Genomic DNA, 17,567 nt, shown 5'->3' on the forward strand with positions numbered 1-17,567 from the left:
GGCATTCCATACTGTCAAACACCAGCAATCATTGCTCGCCAACGATTGCACATCGCAATTGTTCAAAGCAATATTCCCCGATTCCAACATCGCAAATAAGTTTTCTTCGGCCAGGACCAAGACTACAAGCATTGTTACTGGAATTCTTGCTCCATACGCTCAAAAAATGATTTAGTCTAAACTTTTTGTACGGCCTTTTCCTATCTTGGTTGACGCCTCTAATCAAAACGAGGTGAAGAAGTTTGGTTAATCACTCTATGGAGGGGCAAGACCTATGGGCAAGACCAACGTGTTTTTTTTGGGGGGGGGGCTGTTTCGGCCCTGAGTAAAGGTAAACCTAGACCTGAGCTGTCGTGAGATCCATGAAGCACTTTCTAATAACAAGGAGTTGCTGGAGCAGATTGTTTCTGGCGAAAAGTATGGAATGTGATATGCCACGGCTCGTATAAATACGGAGTATGTACAAAAACACTTTTTCATGCTAATCTAATTTTTTCGTCTGTCCTTATTTTTGGGTCCATGTCGATAGCAACCCTGGCGATAGGCTATGGGTGTTGCCGTGTTGCTGCTGCTGTTATTTGTAGGCCAATGGTGTTCTGTAAATTAGATTGAACACATCTTTACAATATCACCCGGGGACGAATTTGTCGTACCATCATCGCTCATCTTGGTTCCTCAATTATAAGGATTGCACGATGTGTTGATTGATCCTAGAGCAAAGTAGGCTGGTTGTGGTGCTTCATAGCTTACTGGTACTGTCGTTAGTTTACGCTGGTCGCGCAACGCTATATTACCGCCGAAGCAGTCACGAAATGAAAGACAAAGTTAACAAAATGCTATCTGCCAACATTATTCTCGGTAGTTAAATTAATTATCCCCAATAGAAACAACCGGTTGAATCGCATGTAAGTGCCAGTAGAACCCTCGATAAATGGACTGGCGATCCTCGCGCGTGCCTTTACTTACACACGGGTGAGGCATAGCCTTTCTGCGCGTTCTCAAAGTATTCATTCAAGCACGCCACTGTTTTCTTTAGTAGCGATTGCGTCTGACCTTTTCTATGCCATTGTTAACTACGTCGACAATACGGATTTGAACAGTGTTTTGTGACACAGCATATCATAGAAAATGGTTTTAACGCAATAACGCGCACCACGATGTCTCCACGACGTAATAGCGACGACATTTGTAAATCAACGTGAACTCTGGATATGTCCCTGATGGTGACGATGACATATCGACTTATTCGTCGAATGTGAATCGTCTGATAGGGGATTTAGAGAACTTATGATAAACTTCAATGCATGCTTCCTTACAGAGAAAACACAACGAGATTTTGCAAAAATCGAAGAGCCGAACGAGTGCCTCAGATGCGAAGCAAACGACTATGATTGCTTTTGCTCACAGTTCAAAGAAATATGGCCCGTCGGATCCCCGTCAAATACAAATAAGTAATTGCATTGCGAATTTTGTAGCTGGTACTCTACAATCCCTTTCCGCTGTGGAATTGGAAGAGTTCAAAGCTATGATTCACGCAATTGATCCGAAAGTCATAATACCGAGTCGCAAACATCTTTCGAGGACGCTGTTGAATAACATGCCTAGTGAAATCAATCAAAAATTGATGGAGAAACTGAATGAAGTTCATGAGATTTCTCTCACAGTAGATATTTGGTCAAACCGGCAGATGCGCAGCTATATTGGAGTTACGGCCCACTACATATAGGATTGGGAGCTGCATGCTGCAATGTTGGCATGCGAGCGATTCACTGGTCGTCACACAGCAGAAAATATAATGAACCAATATGAGGAAGTAGTTGGTACTTTTGGCATTTCCAGCAAAGTAGCAAATATCGTTACTGACAATGCATCTAGCATGTTAAAAGCCTTCAGATTGCCTGGCTTTGAACTTGACCGACGCTTTGCTGAAAGTGACATTGACTCTTCTGATTCTGAAGACGAGACTGTCGTCGACTCGGTGGATGGAAACAACAATTTGTTCGATTTTTTGCCCAAGCATCATGGCTGCTTTGCCCTTACTCTGCAACTCGTGATAAAAGATGGTATGAAGGAAGTATCCAATTTGGTTAAAGTAATCTACAATTGAATAGTATATTCATATTGAAATGAACCCGAATATGAACATACTATTCAATTGTATATTGAAGCTCTGTACCCCAAAGAAGCTGTTTAAAGTAATCTGTAAAGTGTCCAACATTGTGGCACACGTCTGTAAATCAACGCACGCCACCGAACGATTGAAAGACTTCAAAAAGCTCCAAACAGCAAATGCAACGAGATGGAATTCCGAACTAAGAATGATCAAATCGGTTCTAGAAGTTCCCCATGACGTTCTGCACGAATTAGAAACTCATCATAAGCTTACCGTACATGAACGCAACATTCTCAGCTGTTTATGCGAAATTTTGAGTCCGTTTGATACGGCAACTGATAAAACGCAAGGAGATAAAATAGTCACCTCAAGTTTTGTCATACCCTGTATTCGAGGGTTGCAATCAGAGATTGATGAGATGCATGCGAAATATTACAACAATAGTAACTTCAACCGTATCATTAATACTTTTCGTCATTCGCTGAAGTTGCGATTCGTGGCTTATGACAAGGAGAAGGTGTTCCGATTGGCTGCAATACTTGATCCGCGTTTTAAAGACGCGTGGTGCAAGGAAGACGAGTTGTCTGCGCTTCAAAAATTAATCAAGGGCGAAATGTCTCGTATGACATCAAACAACAGCCAACCAGTGGTGGACACGTCCACTGACACTGATGTTCCGGTTAAAAGATGCAAACTATTTAGTTCGAACAGCGCCTGCACCTCTCGCGGCTCAACGATCGACGAAGAACTGAGCAAGTATTTAGCCGAGCCTTGCTTATCAGACGACTCGGATCCCTTGAAATTTTGTAATATTCATGAAACATCGATGCCGACATTGGCGAAATTAGCCATTTTATATTTGCCGGTGCCTGCAACATCGTCGCCCGTGGAACGGCTTTTTAGCGTTGGTGGGCGGGTTTCAGGCCCGATCGATGTCGCTTAACGGATAAGCGATTTGAAACTCTTATGTTTATCAAATGTAATAAAGGTATTTAAAGGTCGGTGCTACATGCTACATCCAGGGATATCTAGATATCCCTGGCTACATCGTTGCAACATTTCGTTTGAACACGTCGATACAAGGATAGAAAATAAATGTAATCGCGTGTAATCGTGATTACGTTTGGGTTGTAATCGTAATCGATTACGGGGGGATTTTGCTGTAATCGTAATCGTAATCGCATGGGTAGGAAGTAATCGTAATCGCAATCGATTACATTTACGAAGTAATCACCCCATGTCTGCTCTTGACTACATTTTCGTAATTTTGCGCTGGTGGTTTGCTGGAGAGTATAATTTTAAGCATATTCTTCACATGCATTCCAGTTATATATTTTATTGTTTTTTACTTCCTTGTAGTTTTTTGAGGTATATGTCAACATGTAGGTCGGGTTAGGTTGGGGGTCGTATATCCGAATATGTTACTTTGTATTGTCTATTGGTATAGGGCAGTGGTCGGGAACCTATGGCTCGCGAGTCCTATATGGTTCTTTTAGGTATAAGATATGGCTCTTTGCCAAATATTTATTTTTGTACTGAATTGATCGAGATTGCAGCAACTTATTAGTAGATTTTCAACATGGCCAGAATAATCATTCTCGTGGCATTATAAGCATGCCTTTGAAAGGTAAAGACAATGCCGTCTTCAGATTTAGGGGCTCGGACCCCCTCTTTTCAAAATCCTCAAATTTAAGTTACTGTCGCGCCGACGACTAATACCACTCGCGAATTCGAAGTACTCGACTCGAAATCTTGGATTGTGTGATACGTTGATTGATCAAAGAGAATAGCAGACATGGCGTCGTCCATACGACAACGCAGTTTTCAAGCACGCATTATCTTCCTGATCCACTGCGCGAAATGAGCTGCCTTGATCGTTGCATTCACAATTTGAAACTTGAATTATGAACAACGTCATAGCTATCCATGTTCTTGATTGGTAAGTATAGCTGTGTAGCACCGGCGATAAAATTTAGGTGTGACGCGCGATGTTCGGAATCGTTACAGTAACATTCGATTAATATCAGTTATAATAAATTCTGAGCTATTTACGATGGATTGCGTTGTAAATGGTGAGGCTTGGCCCGTCATCTGTGCCTTACCTCTCATTTCGCGTATTATTTTCGAACAATAAACATGCAAATTGTGTGATTTTTGGGAAAAATTGTTCAAAATCTTGTCATTCATGAACATCAATAGAAAATACTAATAGTAATTGAAGGTTTCGCAAATTTCGTTCACTCATCCTGACGATAGGTGTGGTACTGCCTCACTTGCTTCCCCTGACCGGACGTCACTGGTGTATCACAGCTTAGAAAGGGTAGGCATATATACCGCTGTAGGGACCATGTTCGGCTCCACCTACGCATCAGAGTGTTCATTGGTTCTCGCATTTAAAAGAGCATAACGACGAACCTACGTTTTCGTACCTCAAGTTTCGCGTGCTTAAATAAGGCAACCAGCATGACTAGTAGCCTAAAGGAGTTTTTACAGAGAACATGTGGCACACACGACGAATCCCATGTATTAAACCTGCTTTTTTAATGTTAATGCGTGGACTGAAACCATAGACCGTATCAACTAAACAGGAAATTCGTTTACTTTCAAGCCTGTTCATTAATATGCCACGATTACGCTGCCTACGTACCTCGCATGAGTAATCCAGATTCAAAATAAAGGCAATGTAGCAAAGTATGAGTAACAATTAAATTCACAAGAAATCACTATTTCCATATAGTTTACTGCAAACCTTCTTTGTTGCCATCGTCTGATTACGCATTATACGGGTACGTGTTTCATATTGTTACGTGAGGCGTTTCCAAATCCCTAATTCGAAAAATGAGTCAATCAGTGCTCGCGATTACTACACAACTCATCATATCTATCACCCATAAAGGATGAACGGGCATGTCAAAAAGAGAAAGCCGAAAGCTGAAATTCAAATAGGTTTAGGTCACTAAATATTTGTATACTGGAGTTAGGGGTAAACCCGTGCTTTTAGTTTTTGCCGAGCATGGTGCCGAGATTGGTTATTATTGTTATTTATTTATTTATTTGTTAAGGATTTTAATTATGACAAAAACACGAAACACTCGGTCAAGGAAGGGCGAATTTCTGAAAATCTGCAAACTTCTCTCAACATCAAGGCTATTTGAGCTGCACACTGCTCGGAATGCAGCAAACAAGACAAGATTTGTACTGTCCCATATACATTTCAGTGCAGTGGTTCTCGAACTAGGGGGCGTGAATGCATCTGAAGGGAGGCGCGAAGCTGAAGTTAAATGAACAAATTTTGCGCGCTTTGCGCGATTCAACCCCAGCTTATAGTTTATTGCTCAGTGCAGGGCCGTAGCAGGACTTCGTCAGCTCCCCCAAAACGTTGGTCGTGGGACCCCCATAGGGTGATAAACCAAACATGTGGGGGGCCTCGCCCCCCCCCCAGACCCCCCTTCCGCTGTCCGCTCTTTGCCGCTACTTGTCATCTACATTGGGCGTCCGTTTGGTGAGTCACCTATTCTAGCCTAGACGAGCCATGCGCGAAAAATTTCGATAATTCGTGATTGAATCGGTCAATATGATCGGGAATTGCATATATATTGCCATCAATTTCTTGTCCTCTCTGCCCACGTTATGAGATTTACCGGTAGAGCTGAGTGAGGTGTCTTGGAAAGTGTAGGGCCCGTAAATAATAATTAAACATATTCGGTCGGGCGGCCCGTTGGTATGACTTCGTTACATGATGTAATTTCGTGACCTCCTGTCTGCTATAACAAAAAATACAGAATCGCCCAAAACTAAACTAAAACACGCACACGATTTCAAATTGGTACGTATTTCTTCACATCATATAATTTTTCGCTGCGAGATGGTATTCGTCTTCTGAGGTTCAGATTACCAAGACAGGAACATTCGGCACCAGTCATTAGGCGTCTGTGGACAATTAAACCTATATGTACTTTGTATATATAACGAAGTTATCGGTCAGCGTAAGGGCGTTCCTTTTTGGCCAAGGTTATCACGCTGCCGATCGTTATGGCACACTTCTTGGAGTCGCATGTAATATGTCCTAAATCGTTATATGTCTTGGTGCGTCGTGGTGCGATAATGGCCAACGCCGATATGTCCATTTTTATAAATCTTGCGTGTTTTTCTTGGGGGAAGAGTAACAAATAATCAAGAAATTTTGTGGCTTGAAATCGCGCGCAGCGCGAAAAAAATTGAAACAGTTGCCTAAATTTTTAAAAGATACTCTGTAATTTATGCTAATTCACAAAATAATTTTGGGCCCCCTTCGAGCTCGCACCCCCAAATTGGGGGGGTTGGGGTGCGGCATTCACGGTCCTGGCTCTGTGTATTGTCCGACTTTGATATTAAAGAATTCTCTCATCAACAACCATAACCTTCCATGCGATCAAACTATCCGTCGGGATTGCTAGCATGCTGGTTTCTCTTTTTAATATGTTGTGATATCATGATAGGTGAGGTTGGACGCGAAATTTTTCACTATCATAAAGGGGGGCGTGTCTAAAAAAGTTTGAGAACCACTGTTTTAATGTCGTAATTAATTAACGTGGATATGGGTTTAAATAAAGTTAAAAATGTATCATGTTTAACATTGTTTCGAATCATGACGGCAAATGGATATTCTTTTAAAATTTACCGCCACTTCCTCATTACCTAACATCAACACATTCACTGAACATCATTTATTAGCAATGTAATTTAGAAATATATCAAAATACGCTGGAGAATACAGCTGAAAATTTTCGCTCGGCCCGCCAACGTATTTTCCACTTCTCATTTGGCCTGCGGAGGAAAATAATTGCCCACCCCTGTGCAAGGCCATAACGTAGAACGTATTTATCTTAGTCTTCGACAAAAAATAATATATATTTCACAGATCAGACGTAACAGACGCCCCGGCTTATTCGCAATTACATTCTCGCAGATTGCTGGCGAAGCGAGAAGATATAACACTCAGTGCGATGACGAAGTACCCTTCTAAACCTTAAATTGTTTATAGCAGTGGTCGGGAACCTTTTTCGACCGAAGAGCCATATCGGCGCAATATTTTCAATTCTAACTCCTAAAGAGCCATACATGTCAATCAACTGTTACGTCACAATTGAACATCCGTGACGCATCGGCAGCACTGATATATGGGATTCGTAGTGTTTGCTAGGGTTACCATACGTCCTCTTTTAAGAGCATTCGTCCTCCTTTTTCAGAATTTTGGTTAAATATATGGCAAAATCGACTTAGATACAGGAAATCAGCACTGAAGTAACGCTCCGTTTGGTATTTCGGGAGCTGTGACGGAAAGTTGACCTCTTTTTTTTAATCAACCGACTACGATGTGGGAGAAATGTACCATTTTTTCAAGATTTTCCTCCGGTTTTGCAAGTCTGAAAATTTTTAAAAAGTGTACTCTTTTCAGATGTCCAAAATATGGTAACCCTAGTGTTTGCCATATCTTTTGCCTCAGATGTCGTCAGCAAAGAGTGAAGGAAAATTGTGAACACTTCAATGGTTATTGGTACCTTCTATCGATGTTTATGAATGACTAGATTCTGAATATTTTATCCCCAAAATCACGGAATTTTCATATATATTGTTCGAAAATAATGCGCGAAAGGAGAGGTAGGACTCAGATGAGGCACAGGCGGGCCAAGCCTCACGTGTGACAGCGCAACTCATCGTAAATAGCTTAGAATTTATAATCACTTTTATAAATCAAATGAAATTGTCGCGCTGATTCTGAAAATCCAAGTATTAATGGACTCCTACAATATTCGGCGTAACGTTTTCGCCGGGTGAGGGAGTTGCAATAATCTTTTATCTCGTGTCGCCAGCGAGCGCGCTTCTAAATTTGTTGATTGGGGATTTGTGGCGGTCTGTTATCGGATTTGTAATCGATACTCGCGATGTTGATGCAAATTTACGGTGATTGTTATTTCGGCCGCTTACGTGCGATGTGTTAAAACGCTGCTCCATTTTCTCACCCTCCCGTTTGTACAATGCTCAAGTTGTTGCTCATTCATCCGTTTTTTTAACCCTGCCAGCTACTGTCGTCGTAAGAACCTTTGTTAAACCGTTCGGGTAGCACGCTGGAAAAGCAGATGTGCAAAACTAGGTAATTCTATTTGTCTATTTGTACTAATCAGAGCGGAATGCCGGTAATCTAATTCTAATCTAAATTGTGAAATGTATCTGTGCTCTTAACCGTAATCTAATTTCCGATTTTCCTGAGCCCGCGAAGGGATTTTGTCCGGCCTGCGAAACAGTTTTCCGTTTCACATGATAATGTGGCCCGCGGCCTCAGTCTTCCGAGATTCCCCACTACTTGCTTACTACGTCAAATTTTAGTGATTGTATGTCATCATACACATGTAAGCGCAGTGAGCGGAGCTTACGCAGAAGTTCGTCGAAGCAAGAAGACTTGCATTATCGACATTTACGATGTACTCAACTCTGATGCCATTTGTGGTAATCATGGTGTTTGTCGACTACAATGGTCATTTACACCAGGCCGATGTTTCTTATTTTTGATTCCGTAACCGTCGACTTGTAGCACGGAACACTTCTAGGCTTTTGTAAGACACCGCTTATGCGAGGGGACGCCAACTCAAAACGGGTTGCGGGCCAATTTCAAATTTCGTAGAGGCCGAGGGCCGCATGAATTCAATATCGAGATAAAATACGTCATACAGTTGAACAAGCACGCTATCTCGTCACCTACGCAACCGGGAGTCCACGGACCCCTGGGGGTCCGCGAAACCTCGTAATTTGTAAAGTGATTGTTAACCTAATTTTTATTTTTATTTTTAATTAGGAAGAGCATTAGACAGTTTCGCTTCACAATTGCTAAGACTTTAGGACTCACATCATTAAAATGTTCGTCTGAGATCAAATATCCAGCTGTGATAACTCATTTTAATTTAGGCTTACCATACGTCCTCTTTTAAGAGGATTTGTCCTCTTTTTTGACTTTTTTGAAAGTGTCCTCGGAGGACGCCCTTTTGTCCTCTTTTTTGAGATTTTGTCCTCTTTTTTGAGATTTAGAGCAGATCTAGAGCAAATTGCGAGTGATATGCCACATATTAGCACAGAAGTGAAGCTCCGGCGGGTATTTCGGAGTGAAAAACGGTTATTTTAGCTCTGAGAGAAAAGATGACCTTCTTTTTTTTTTTTTTTTTTTAGTCATCCACCTGGCAATGTGGAGTAAAAAACGTTATTCTGGGCTCTGAGCGAAAAGATGACCTTTTTTTTTAGTCAACCGATCACAAAGTGGGAAAAATTAACCGGTTTTTGAGAATTTCACTCCGGTTTTGCAAGTTGCAAATTTCTGAAAAAGTGTCCTCTTTTTTGATTTCCAAAATATGGTAAGCCTATTTTAATTGTCAAATTACCAATAGCCTCCCGATGCAAACATATTGCTGTTTAGAGATGTTTTGTTGAGGTTTGTGAAAAAAATGAAATGTTTGAGATAGCATTGTGGATTTGGAGTTGTCAGTTTCAGCAAATTAGTAAACAGTCGTTTGTAATAGAAATTCCTGAATTTTTGTTCTAATCTGTCCCAATGAAGGAATTGAAACCTCGTCACCAAACCATTGTCTCCTGTGATATAACCACTAAATAACTTCACGATGAGATGTTAGATAGAAATGACCAGGCTGGACGTGATATGTACAATAAAAACTCATACCAAAAGCTGTCGCCGGAAGCGTTACGCGTTCATGTTACATTCGCCACCAATATAGATTTGTTGAAATGGATTTTCGGCACTTGTTTATATCCAATCGAAGACGCGGATTTTCAAGACATAAATACAGCTGCAAACTTCGTTTCAAAATAATAAAAGTCTACCCAATTTTTACATATCGTGTGATGTTATTTTCAAGAAAAGTCATTGTGTGATTTGCAATTTGAATAAAATAGTATTTACGGTGAACACAACTATTCATCTCATTCGATTAATTAGCTTTAGCATAGGGTAATGAGGACACATATGAAGTCTAGCAAGTATAATACGATACTTAGCCAATCTACTTACCTTCATATGCGCTACTAAATTCGAAGTCTTCGTACCGTATACGTGGAAACCCAAGCTGAGCAGTACTTACACTTCACTTTGTGAGAACCAGCGGTTCCAGTAGTAGGTGACTCAAAATGAGGCAGAGCGGCGGACTTCTCTGTCATACTTGTTATCTACCATGCGATGCGATGAATAGACAGACGATTGCATTCGGCTACGACATAACGATTGCCGATGGAGCGATTGACTGATTGAGCGTATTTGCGAGTTCATCAATATGACGCAATAATAGTAGTACCTTGTTAACAGTGCCGACGTTCCGACAGTTTTTATGTACTAACTCACGGCTCAATTGTATTTCCGACTCGCGTTCGCGACTTCCTGTCAATCAGTAAGAGTAATCGCGTATTTACGAAATAATCGATTGAAAATACTATCCAATTGATTACGATTACGATTACTTTGCAAAATTTTCAAATGTAATCGATTGCGATTACGATTACTTGGAAATGCTGTAATCGTCGTAATCGATTACGATTACTAATCACGATTACCCCATGTCTGGTCAAGAGTCAACGTAATGAAACAAAGAACCAATGATATTATGAAATTATGACGAAGTGGCAACCTCTTATCCGCGAAAACGAGTCCTTTCAAAGAAGCACATTGCAATTCATATTATCAAATGAAGAGCGTAGGTTGCAAGAGTTCTTGCCGCCCGAGCAAACTGAATTCTCCTTTCCGCGCCACCTCGCATCCTGATGCGTCACCGAGATGCGAGAGCGAAAAACTAAACTTCTATTAAAAATAACAACGATTAAATCCATTAAGATTATGAATATGTCGGATATTATATCATAAACTAAACAGAAGCTACCATCATGACCACCAGTCCTGCGCAGACACAATAGTGCTTATGCTATAGTATGTGCTATCTAACTCTCGGGGCAGCGACTCCAACAGGAAAACATGTTATGTGCACATAGTTACAAAATTGAAAGTGTTTCATAGTTCAGATATTTCTGTGAATCCACAAAGTTATGAATTAGATTATTTTCTTTGATGTGGCAATGATAGGAATACTTATATAAGAAGATCAGGATCATTTATTATGTTGTGGATTATAGGATGAAGATGATTGGAAATAAATATGGGAACCCAAGCCCTGAAGCTCTTCATTGATCGGTATATCGAGGGTGTGAAATTACGTTAATGTTTTTGTAGCAGTGGATTGACCAGGAACGAAACGGAACGAAACTAAAACTACTAACTTTTCGAAATTCGCAACTAAAACTAGCACTAATCAATTTTCAAAATGCGCAACCAGAACTAGAAATAACGACCTTTAAAAATCCGCAACTAACTAAAACATAGCTCACTAAATCAGTGGTTCTTGTCTGATGTTTCCGGGCGCACAATGTAAGTAATGTATTAAATGTGTACAGTTAGATGCTTAATGTGGCAGATTTTCGTTTTTGTGACTCACTGAAAATTAGTGGTTTCCTGGAGACTTGCACATTAGCGTATAGGGCCCACCTCGATGTTTTACTGCTCGCGGGTCAAATCCGGACCCCGAAAAGTTGCTTTGAATTTTGAACTACACATTTGAATGTGTACTAAAACTATGGCAGGGCACAATAATTCTAGTACTCGAATCTGAATCGAGTATTAATTTTATTGATTCGAGTCGAGTAGTAAAAGACGATTTTTCGAGTACTGAAATTATACGGTTCTCGCCATTGAAAGTTAATTTATCATCGAAAATTATAGTTTCGATATTATTCGTCACCGTTGAAGCCTTGGAACCTTGATTGGCCGTATCGCAGCATACGAAACACATAATACAAAGCTACGAACGTTACTGGAAATAGCACATTTCCGAAGTCATGATTCTCCCACAACATTGTCACCAAGTGAAATGAAATCGGTATGGCGAAAAAATACCAAAGTATCTTTAATGTGATGGATAGCAGGCATTATGTTGTTTGTGGTCGAATAAACGGTACATATTTGAACTTTGACATATGACATTCTCTTATGACCTCATAATGAGTGATAATCGATTACTCGACTCGACTCGAAGCATATTACGTGATTCAGAATCGAATCAGTCAGGTACTCGATTTTGCCCAGTCCTAACTAAAACCATGAACTGTATAAATTAAACCGGAAATGCGTTTACTTTGAAGGCTGTTTAGTGTTTATTTATGCACAGTGGATGGTTACGTAACCTACGTTTGTTGGTTTGGGGCCTTCATGGTGTTCGTCGATTACGTTCGTCGTATGCGTAATCTAGATTCAAAATGACGTCGCTATAACATGGGTTAATTTAAGTCGTAATCATGACACAAACACTTGACCGAGGCTGCGAGAAGGCAATTTCGGAAAATCTGCCAGCGAAACTACCAGCACAACAAGGCTATTTGACCAAGCTACACACCGCTCGGGATGTATAGTGACCAAGCTGTAACATCCCATACACTTTGGTGTGTTAATAGAAGGATGTCTCTGGGGGTTGGTCTTATTAAAGAGAGTTAACAATGTTTCTTGTTTACCATTGTTTTGAATAAATACGTAGGATAAATATCATTGTTCTGCAATATAACTGTAACTTCCTAATTGCCGAATAATTACACATCCAGTGCTTTCAATTTGGAAATGATTATAAATTAATACACCGCAGAATATATTGTAAATTCTCGACTTGGCTTGACTTAGAATCCACATTTCAAAAGGACGCGGTTTCTAGTTGGAAATGAAAGAGATTTCGTCCTCAAATACGCACCCGCTGGCTATGTCAATGTTGGTAGTATGGCTGCACATGCACAAAGATCATTCAGCAGAACACTGGTATCTCGATACACGCAAAACGACATATGCTTTCTAGTTGTTAAGCAAATAATATATTTTTCAAATGTGCAACTAGAACTAAAACTATAGAACTATTGAATTTTCAAAATCTGCAATTAGAACTATAACTATGTAACATACTCACTTTTCAGTATCTGGAACTAGAACTAAAACTAGAACTACTGACTTTTCAAAATCCGCAACTAGAACTAGAAGTAGAACTACTCAAAACAATGTTAGTTATAGTTGACTGTCAACTAACTAAATGAGTAGTTTGCACAAGTCTGACCAGGTCGGCATTTTAGAGATTGAGTGAAGCGTAATTCGGGGCGATCTCAAAACATTTGCATTGACCTGACTGGACTGAATTGTCTTCTGGGCGGTGACGGCGAATTCAACCTGTAAATTTTTGCTATGCTACCACGCGGTCAATTGGATGCTATAGGGATAGGGTTGCATTAAAAACAAAAATCAATTTAAAACAAACATGTTTAAAACAAGACCCTAATTTGAAATATGTTTTTTACTGTTTTTTTATGTTTTTTTAAGTCGTGACCTCACGAATATACAATTGTGACGTCAGAGTCGATTGACATTGACAATTGAAAATATAGGGTAAACATAGCTCCTAGACGAAATAAATGTACTATTGCTGTTGAACAGACTATTTTGAGGGCTCCAACCATTCCATATCGATATACGTCGGCTATATCGGGTGGTAATTGTTCGTAGGCTCCTACAACATGTTCTTGTGAAGTATTTACACAATTATGGCATAATTTTACAACTTAAAAAAAAATTTGAAAAAAGGCCGTTTTTAAAAAGACTGTTTAAAACATGCTTTAAACAAAGTGTTTTAAAACTATGTTTGTTTTAAATGCAATCTTATAAAGGGCGCTATAGGAGGACTACTCCCAGATATATTTTTCACCGGGCCCCGTAGGTCAACCACCTATGGATAAATATTCAGTGTAACGGGAAAATAATAAGATTTCTTTAGGGTCTTCTCTTCTAGATTGCGCGAATTTGATAAATGAATTTGATAAATGCCTAATGTGTGGTGAATTTTAAAAGGATCGTATTTAAATAATATACCACAAATATGTTAGGTTGGCATCATCCTTATTTCATTAAGCATTGCATTTCATGCTGTCAAACCATTTGGGTAATAAAGTTTTTGCGGAAGTTTCTCATTTCCAAATTTATGGGAAATATCTTTTGAGTGTCAATACAATGGTATATTTCGCAGGATCTAAATATGCATATGAGTACAGTGATAATTGCAGTATTGCTTATAATGCTAATTGCTGAATCCAATGCTTGGTAAGTCCAAAACTTAGATGTCCAGTTTCCGTATAAAATAATGTTCTGCGTCGCTACAATGGACAGGTTTGGTCGGCGTCGTCGGCGTCGCTGCCTAAGTCACAGTTGCTCTTGGAAGTGGGGTGGCTGCAGTCGTACGTGTGGAGGTGGTCTGTCCAGTCCGATAATAACTCGCAATCGAGGACCATGCGGCCCAGCATGTCACCTACCTGCTCCGCGAGCATGTAACGTTCAATGTTGCAGAGGTATGTCGATAAGTATCATCACCATATAACCCATTATAGAATCTAATATTTAGTTGATTGCGTCGAGACTGAGTGGAGCGCATGGTCCGATTGCAGCACGACATGTGGAGCAGCCGGGGTTCGAATCCGACGAAAAACTACTCGAGTACCAACGAGTTGCGGCGGTACCCCATGTACTCCGGACCAGGTGATTAATAAATATGTGCGAGCGATATATAATCGGGATTTGGGGTTCGGATCAGACAGGAATCCGGCAACAAGATACCATATGAGTGAACCGGAATAACGCACATTTATTATATTGGAAAGGGATTTGTTGTATTTGCTTCAACTTGGAATGTATATCTATAATTCTATATATAGACAAAGCCCTGCAGTAGATTTTGTTTCAACCAAGGCAAGGTAGGCCAAAATGCTTGCGCATGTCAAAAAGGATGGTTTGGGCATTGTTGTGAAAAAGGTTGGTTTACCAGTGAATCTCAGTCTCCAATGGTTATGTGATACACGTGTTGCTTTTTAGATGTTGATGAATGTAAATCGGTTAATTGCACGTCACACTCAACTTGCTTCAACGCTGTCGGCTCGTATGAATGTGCCTGCGATCATGGTTTCTCCAAGTACAAATCAGAATGCCTCGGTAGTATCTTTACTCTTTGAGTCTTTGGCATACGATTCTCCAGAACGTTCTCATATAAACAGTCAAACGCAAGCTCTTTTTCGGGTGAATATTGAAGGCTCTGTGTATAGTAGGCTAAAGCGAAAATACGAAGTAACAAGCTCCGTAGCGTTAACGTTGGAAACACCCAGTTTCGTATGCGACATAGCGTAGTGGTATAATCCACATCTGCGACAACAATGGGTTGCGGGTTAAAGTCCGACCGAGCTCGACTACAAGATTCCTACCTATAAGTGTTGAAGGTTTATCTAGGCTCCTTCTCGCCAACTCACCCGTGTAAAGCGGTTTCTTATAAAAGCCTAGATGTGGGTCGTGCTACAAGTCGCCATTACCGGAATAAAAATGAAGAAATTTGACCTGGTGTAAATGACCAATGCCCATAGTAGTCTACAAACACCATGAATACCACAAACAACAACAACACTAATTTCGTTGCAAATTGTGACTCTGAAATCAAACATAGGCCCTATATATGGATACTTACTGGCCCATTTGAATTATAATCTGTTATATATACACAGCAGTATAACGTTTGCCATTTAGATTTTCAGAAAACTTTTTAGACATACAGTCACTATTTTCGTTCTTCAGATGTGGATGAGTGCCGTCATTCCTTTCATACGTGTCACAATATGGCGGAATGTTTCAATAACCATGGACATTATACTTGTCGTTGTGATCCCGGTTATACTGGAGACGGCAGCAACTGCACAGGTAAATGCGGTCTAAACTGTACCCGATGTTCGTATCTAATTAAAAACAGGGTATCACAATATCACAAATGATATGGAGCAACCTTTCACCAACAAGTATAAAATTGGAGAAATCACTTCTACAGGAACAAATGAACATTACTATTTCTTCCAGTTAGCGCTATTAAGTGTATATATGCCAATATATAGTATGATGTTAAGCAATCCGGAATTAGTCTTACTGAAGAACAAAACGAATGAGCGGAGTAATATTTTATGAACGCTTTCAACCTTCAAGAAGGATCTGGCACAGTATAACTAGGGTTGCATTAAAACAAAAGTCAATTTAACATGTCCCTTGTTAAAAACATGTTTTTATTGCTGTTTTTTATGCATTACGTCATAAATATTTAATTATGACATCATAGATGATTGACATTGATAATTGAAAATATAGGGTCAATACGGCTCCATGGCGAAAAAGTCTTCTGACCCCTGTCTTAAATAGACCAAAAACTATCTTTGACCAGGACTACATCGTTATGCAGTATTTTTCGGTCGGCCGTCATCAACATCAGAAAATCCACTCCTATATCTCCGTGCTATAACTGCTAACCGACGACGTTTTCGAGGGTTACAACCATTCCATATCATATGAGTCGACTATATGGAGTGCATATCGTTGGCAGGCCAATACTGCATGTTTTTTATTCAAAAGTATTTACACAATTATGGCATAATTTTACAACTTTTTAAAAAAAAAACCGTTTTATGGCATTTGTTTGAAACACTGTTTAGAACAGGTATTAAACAAAGGGTTTTAAAACACCATTAGTTTTAAGTGCAACCCCAGTTATAACTGGTATATATTTCGTTTAGACATTGACGAATGCTCGATAGGAATTGACCTGCCTACGTATATGCCGAGTAAGTAGACTGTTACATATACAAATACATACATACAAGTCAGGACAATACATAAATAGCAGAAAGTTTCATCCATTACTCGAATACCTAGGTGGTATTTTCGTAGGTTACAAAGTCGTACGCATCACGAAACACAAGCAGTAGGCCGTAGTTTACCCGCTGCAGCCATACATCATTGCATTGCAACATGAGTTCCCATCCCAAACGATTTGAAAATGTTCCGCTACCCGCGGTAAATTTGGGAGCTGATTACTAAAAAAGGTCAGCCCTTTCACCCAGGCCTTCCAATGGCCAATAATATGGGAAGCTGACGGCTATAGTGCGCAACGAAAGTCAATGTGCTATCACTAGGGCGATTTTTTTACACGTAAAAATTTGTCAAAATTTTGTCAAAATTGTAGCGTTAGGTCAAAATTGTTTGAAAAGTCAAAAAAAATTGACCTCTGCATTTCATTTGTATCGTAGATTTTGCACTGTCGGTGAACTTATCATTTGATATTTTACGGCTTGTAGCCTACTTTATAGGCTTAGCGTTGTAGACAGTCCATTGTCTGCTCCTTATGAATCATAAATGGTCAAATGAAACAAATAGGTTGACATGGTGTTATAGTCATTGGTCAGCGTACCGCAATATGCTAACTGAAGCAAGACTGCTTGGTAGGGCTGTTTAAAAATAACTTTTTTTTCGGATTCCAGCCATTCCCTG

The 17,567-nt window shown here is 39.9% G+C and overlaps 2 protein-coding genes across 4 annotated transcripts in view; both read left to right on the forward strand.

Moving 5' to 3' along the window:
- Window positions 1–17,567, forward strand: part of LOC145438860 (uncharacterized) — a 131,739-nt gene that overhangs the window by 104,078 nt on the left and 10,094 nt on the right. Inside the window, exon 26 of one of the 3 annotated variants that reach the window (XM_080316224.1) lies at window positions 7,014–7,135. The exons of the other annotated variants lie outside the window; for them this stretch is intronic. Coding sequence (XP_080172350.1) covers window positions 7,014–7,118 — 105 coding nt within the window. The 3' untranslated portion in view covers window positions 7,119–7,135. Of the gene's footprint in view, window positions 1–7,013; window positions 7,136–17,567 lie in introns of those variants that run through there. 3 annotated transcript variants of the gene reach the window in all.
- On the forward strand, window positions 1,315–3,211 carry LOC145439933 (zinc finger BED domain-containing protein 4-like). The gene is made up of 3 exons (XM_080317598.1): window positions 1,315–1,724; window positions 1,959–2,092; window positions 2,169–3,211. The coding sequence occupies exons 1-3, from the start codon at window positions 1,388–1,390 to the stop codon at window positions 3,054–3,056; spliced, it is 1,359 nt and encodes a 452-aa protein (XP_080173724.1). The 5' UTR covers window positions 1,315–1,387; the 3' UTR covers window positions 3,057–3,211.

The sequence above is a fragment of the Botryllus schlosseri genome, chromosome 5 (genome assembly GCF_051294905.1).
Source record: "Botryllus schlosseri isolate E-star chromosome 5, Bs_hap1, whole genome shotgun sequence".
Classification (NCBI taxonomy): domain Eukaryota; kingdom Metazoa; phylum Chordata; class Ascidiacea; order Stolidobranchia; family Styelidae; genus Botryllus; species Botryllus schlosseri.

Bases quoted from the DNA above. Each gene is read 5' to 3' on its own strand.
- LOC145439933 (XM_080317598.1), top strand. From the start codon at position 1,388: ATGATTGCTTTTGCTCACAGTTCAAAGAAATATGGCCCGTCGGATCCC. The intron at 1,725-1,958 runs AGGATTGGGAGC...CTGATTCTGAAG, and splicing joins AGTTACGGCCCACTACATAT to ACGAGACTGTCGTCGACTCG. The intron at 2,093-2,168 runs GTAATCTACAAT...TGTATATTGAAG, and splicing joins AAGTATCCAATTTGGTTAAA to CTCTGTACCCCAAAGAAGCT.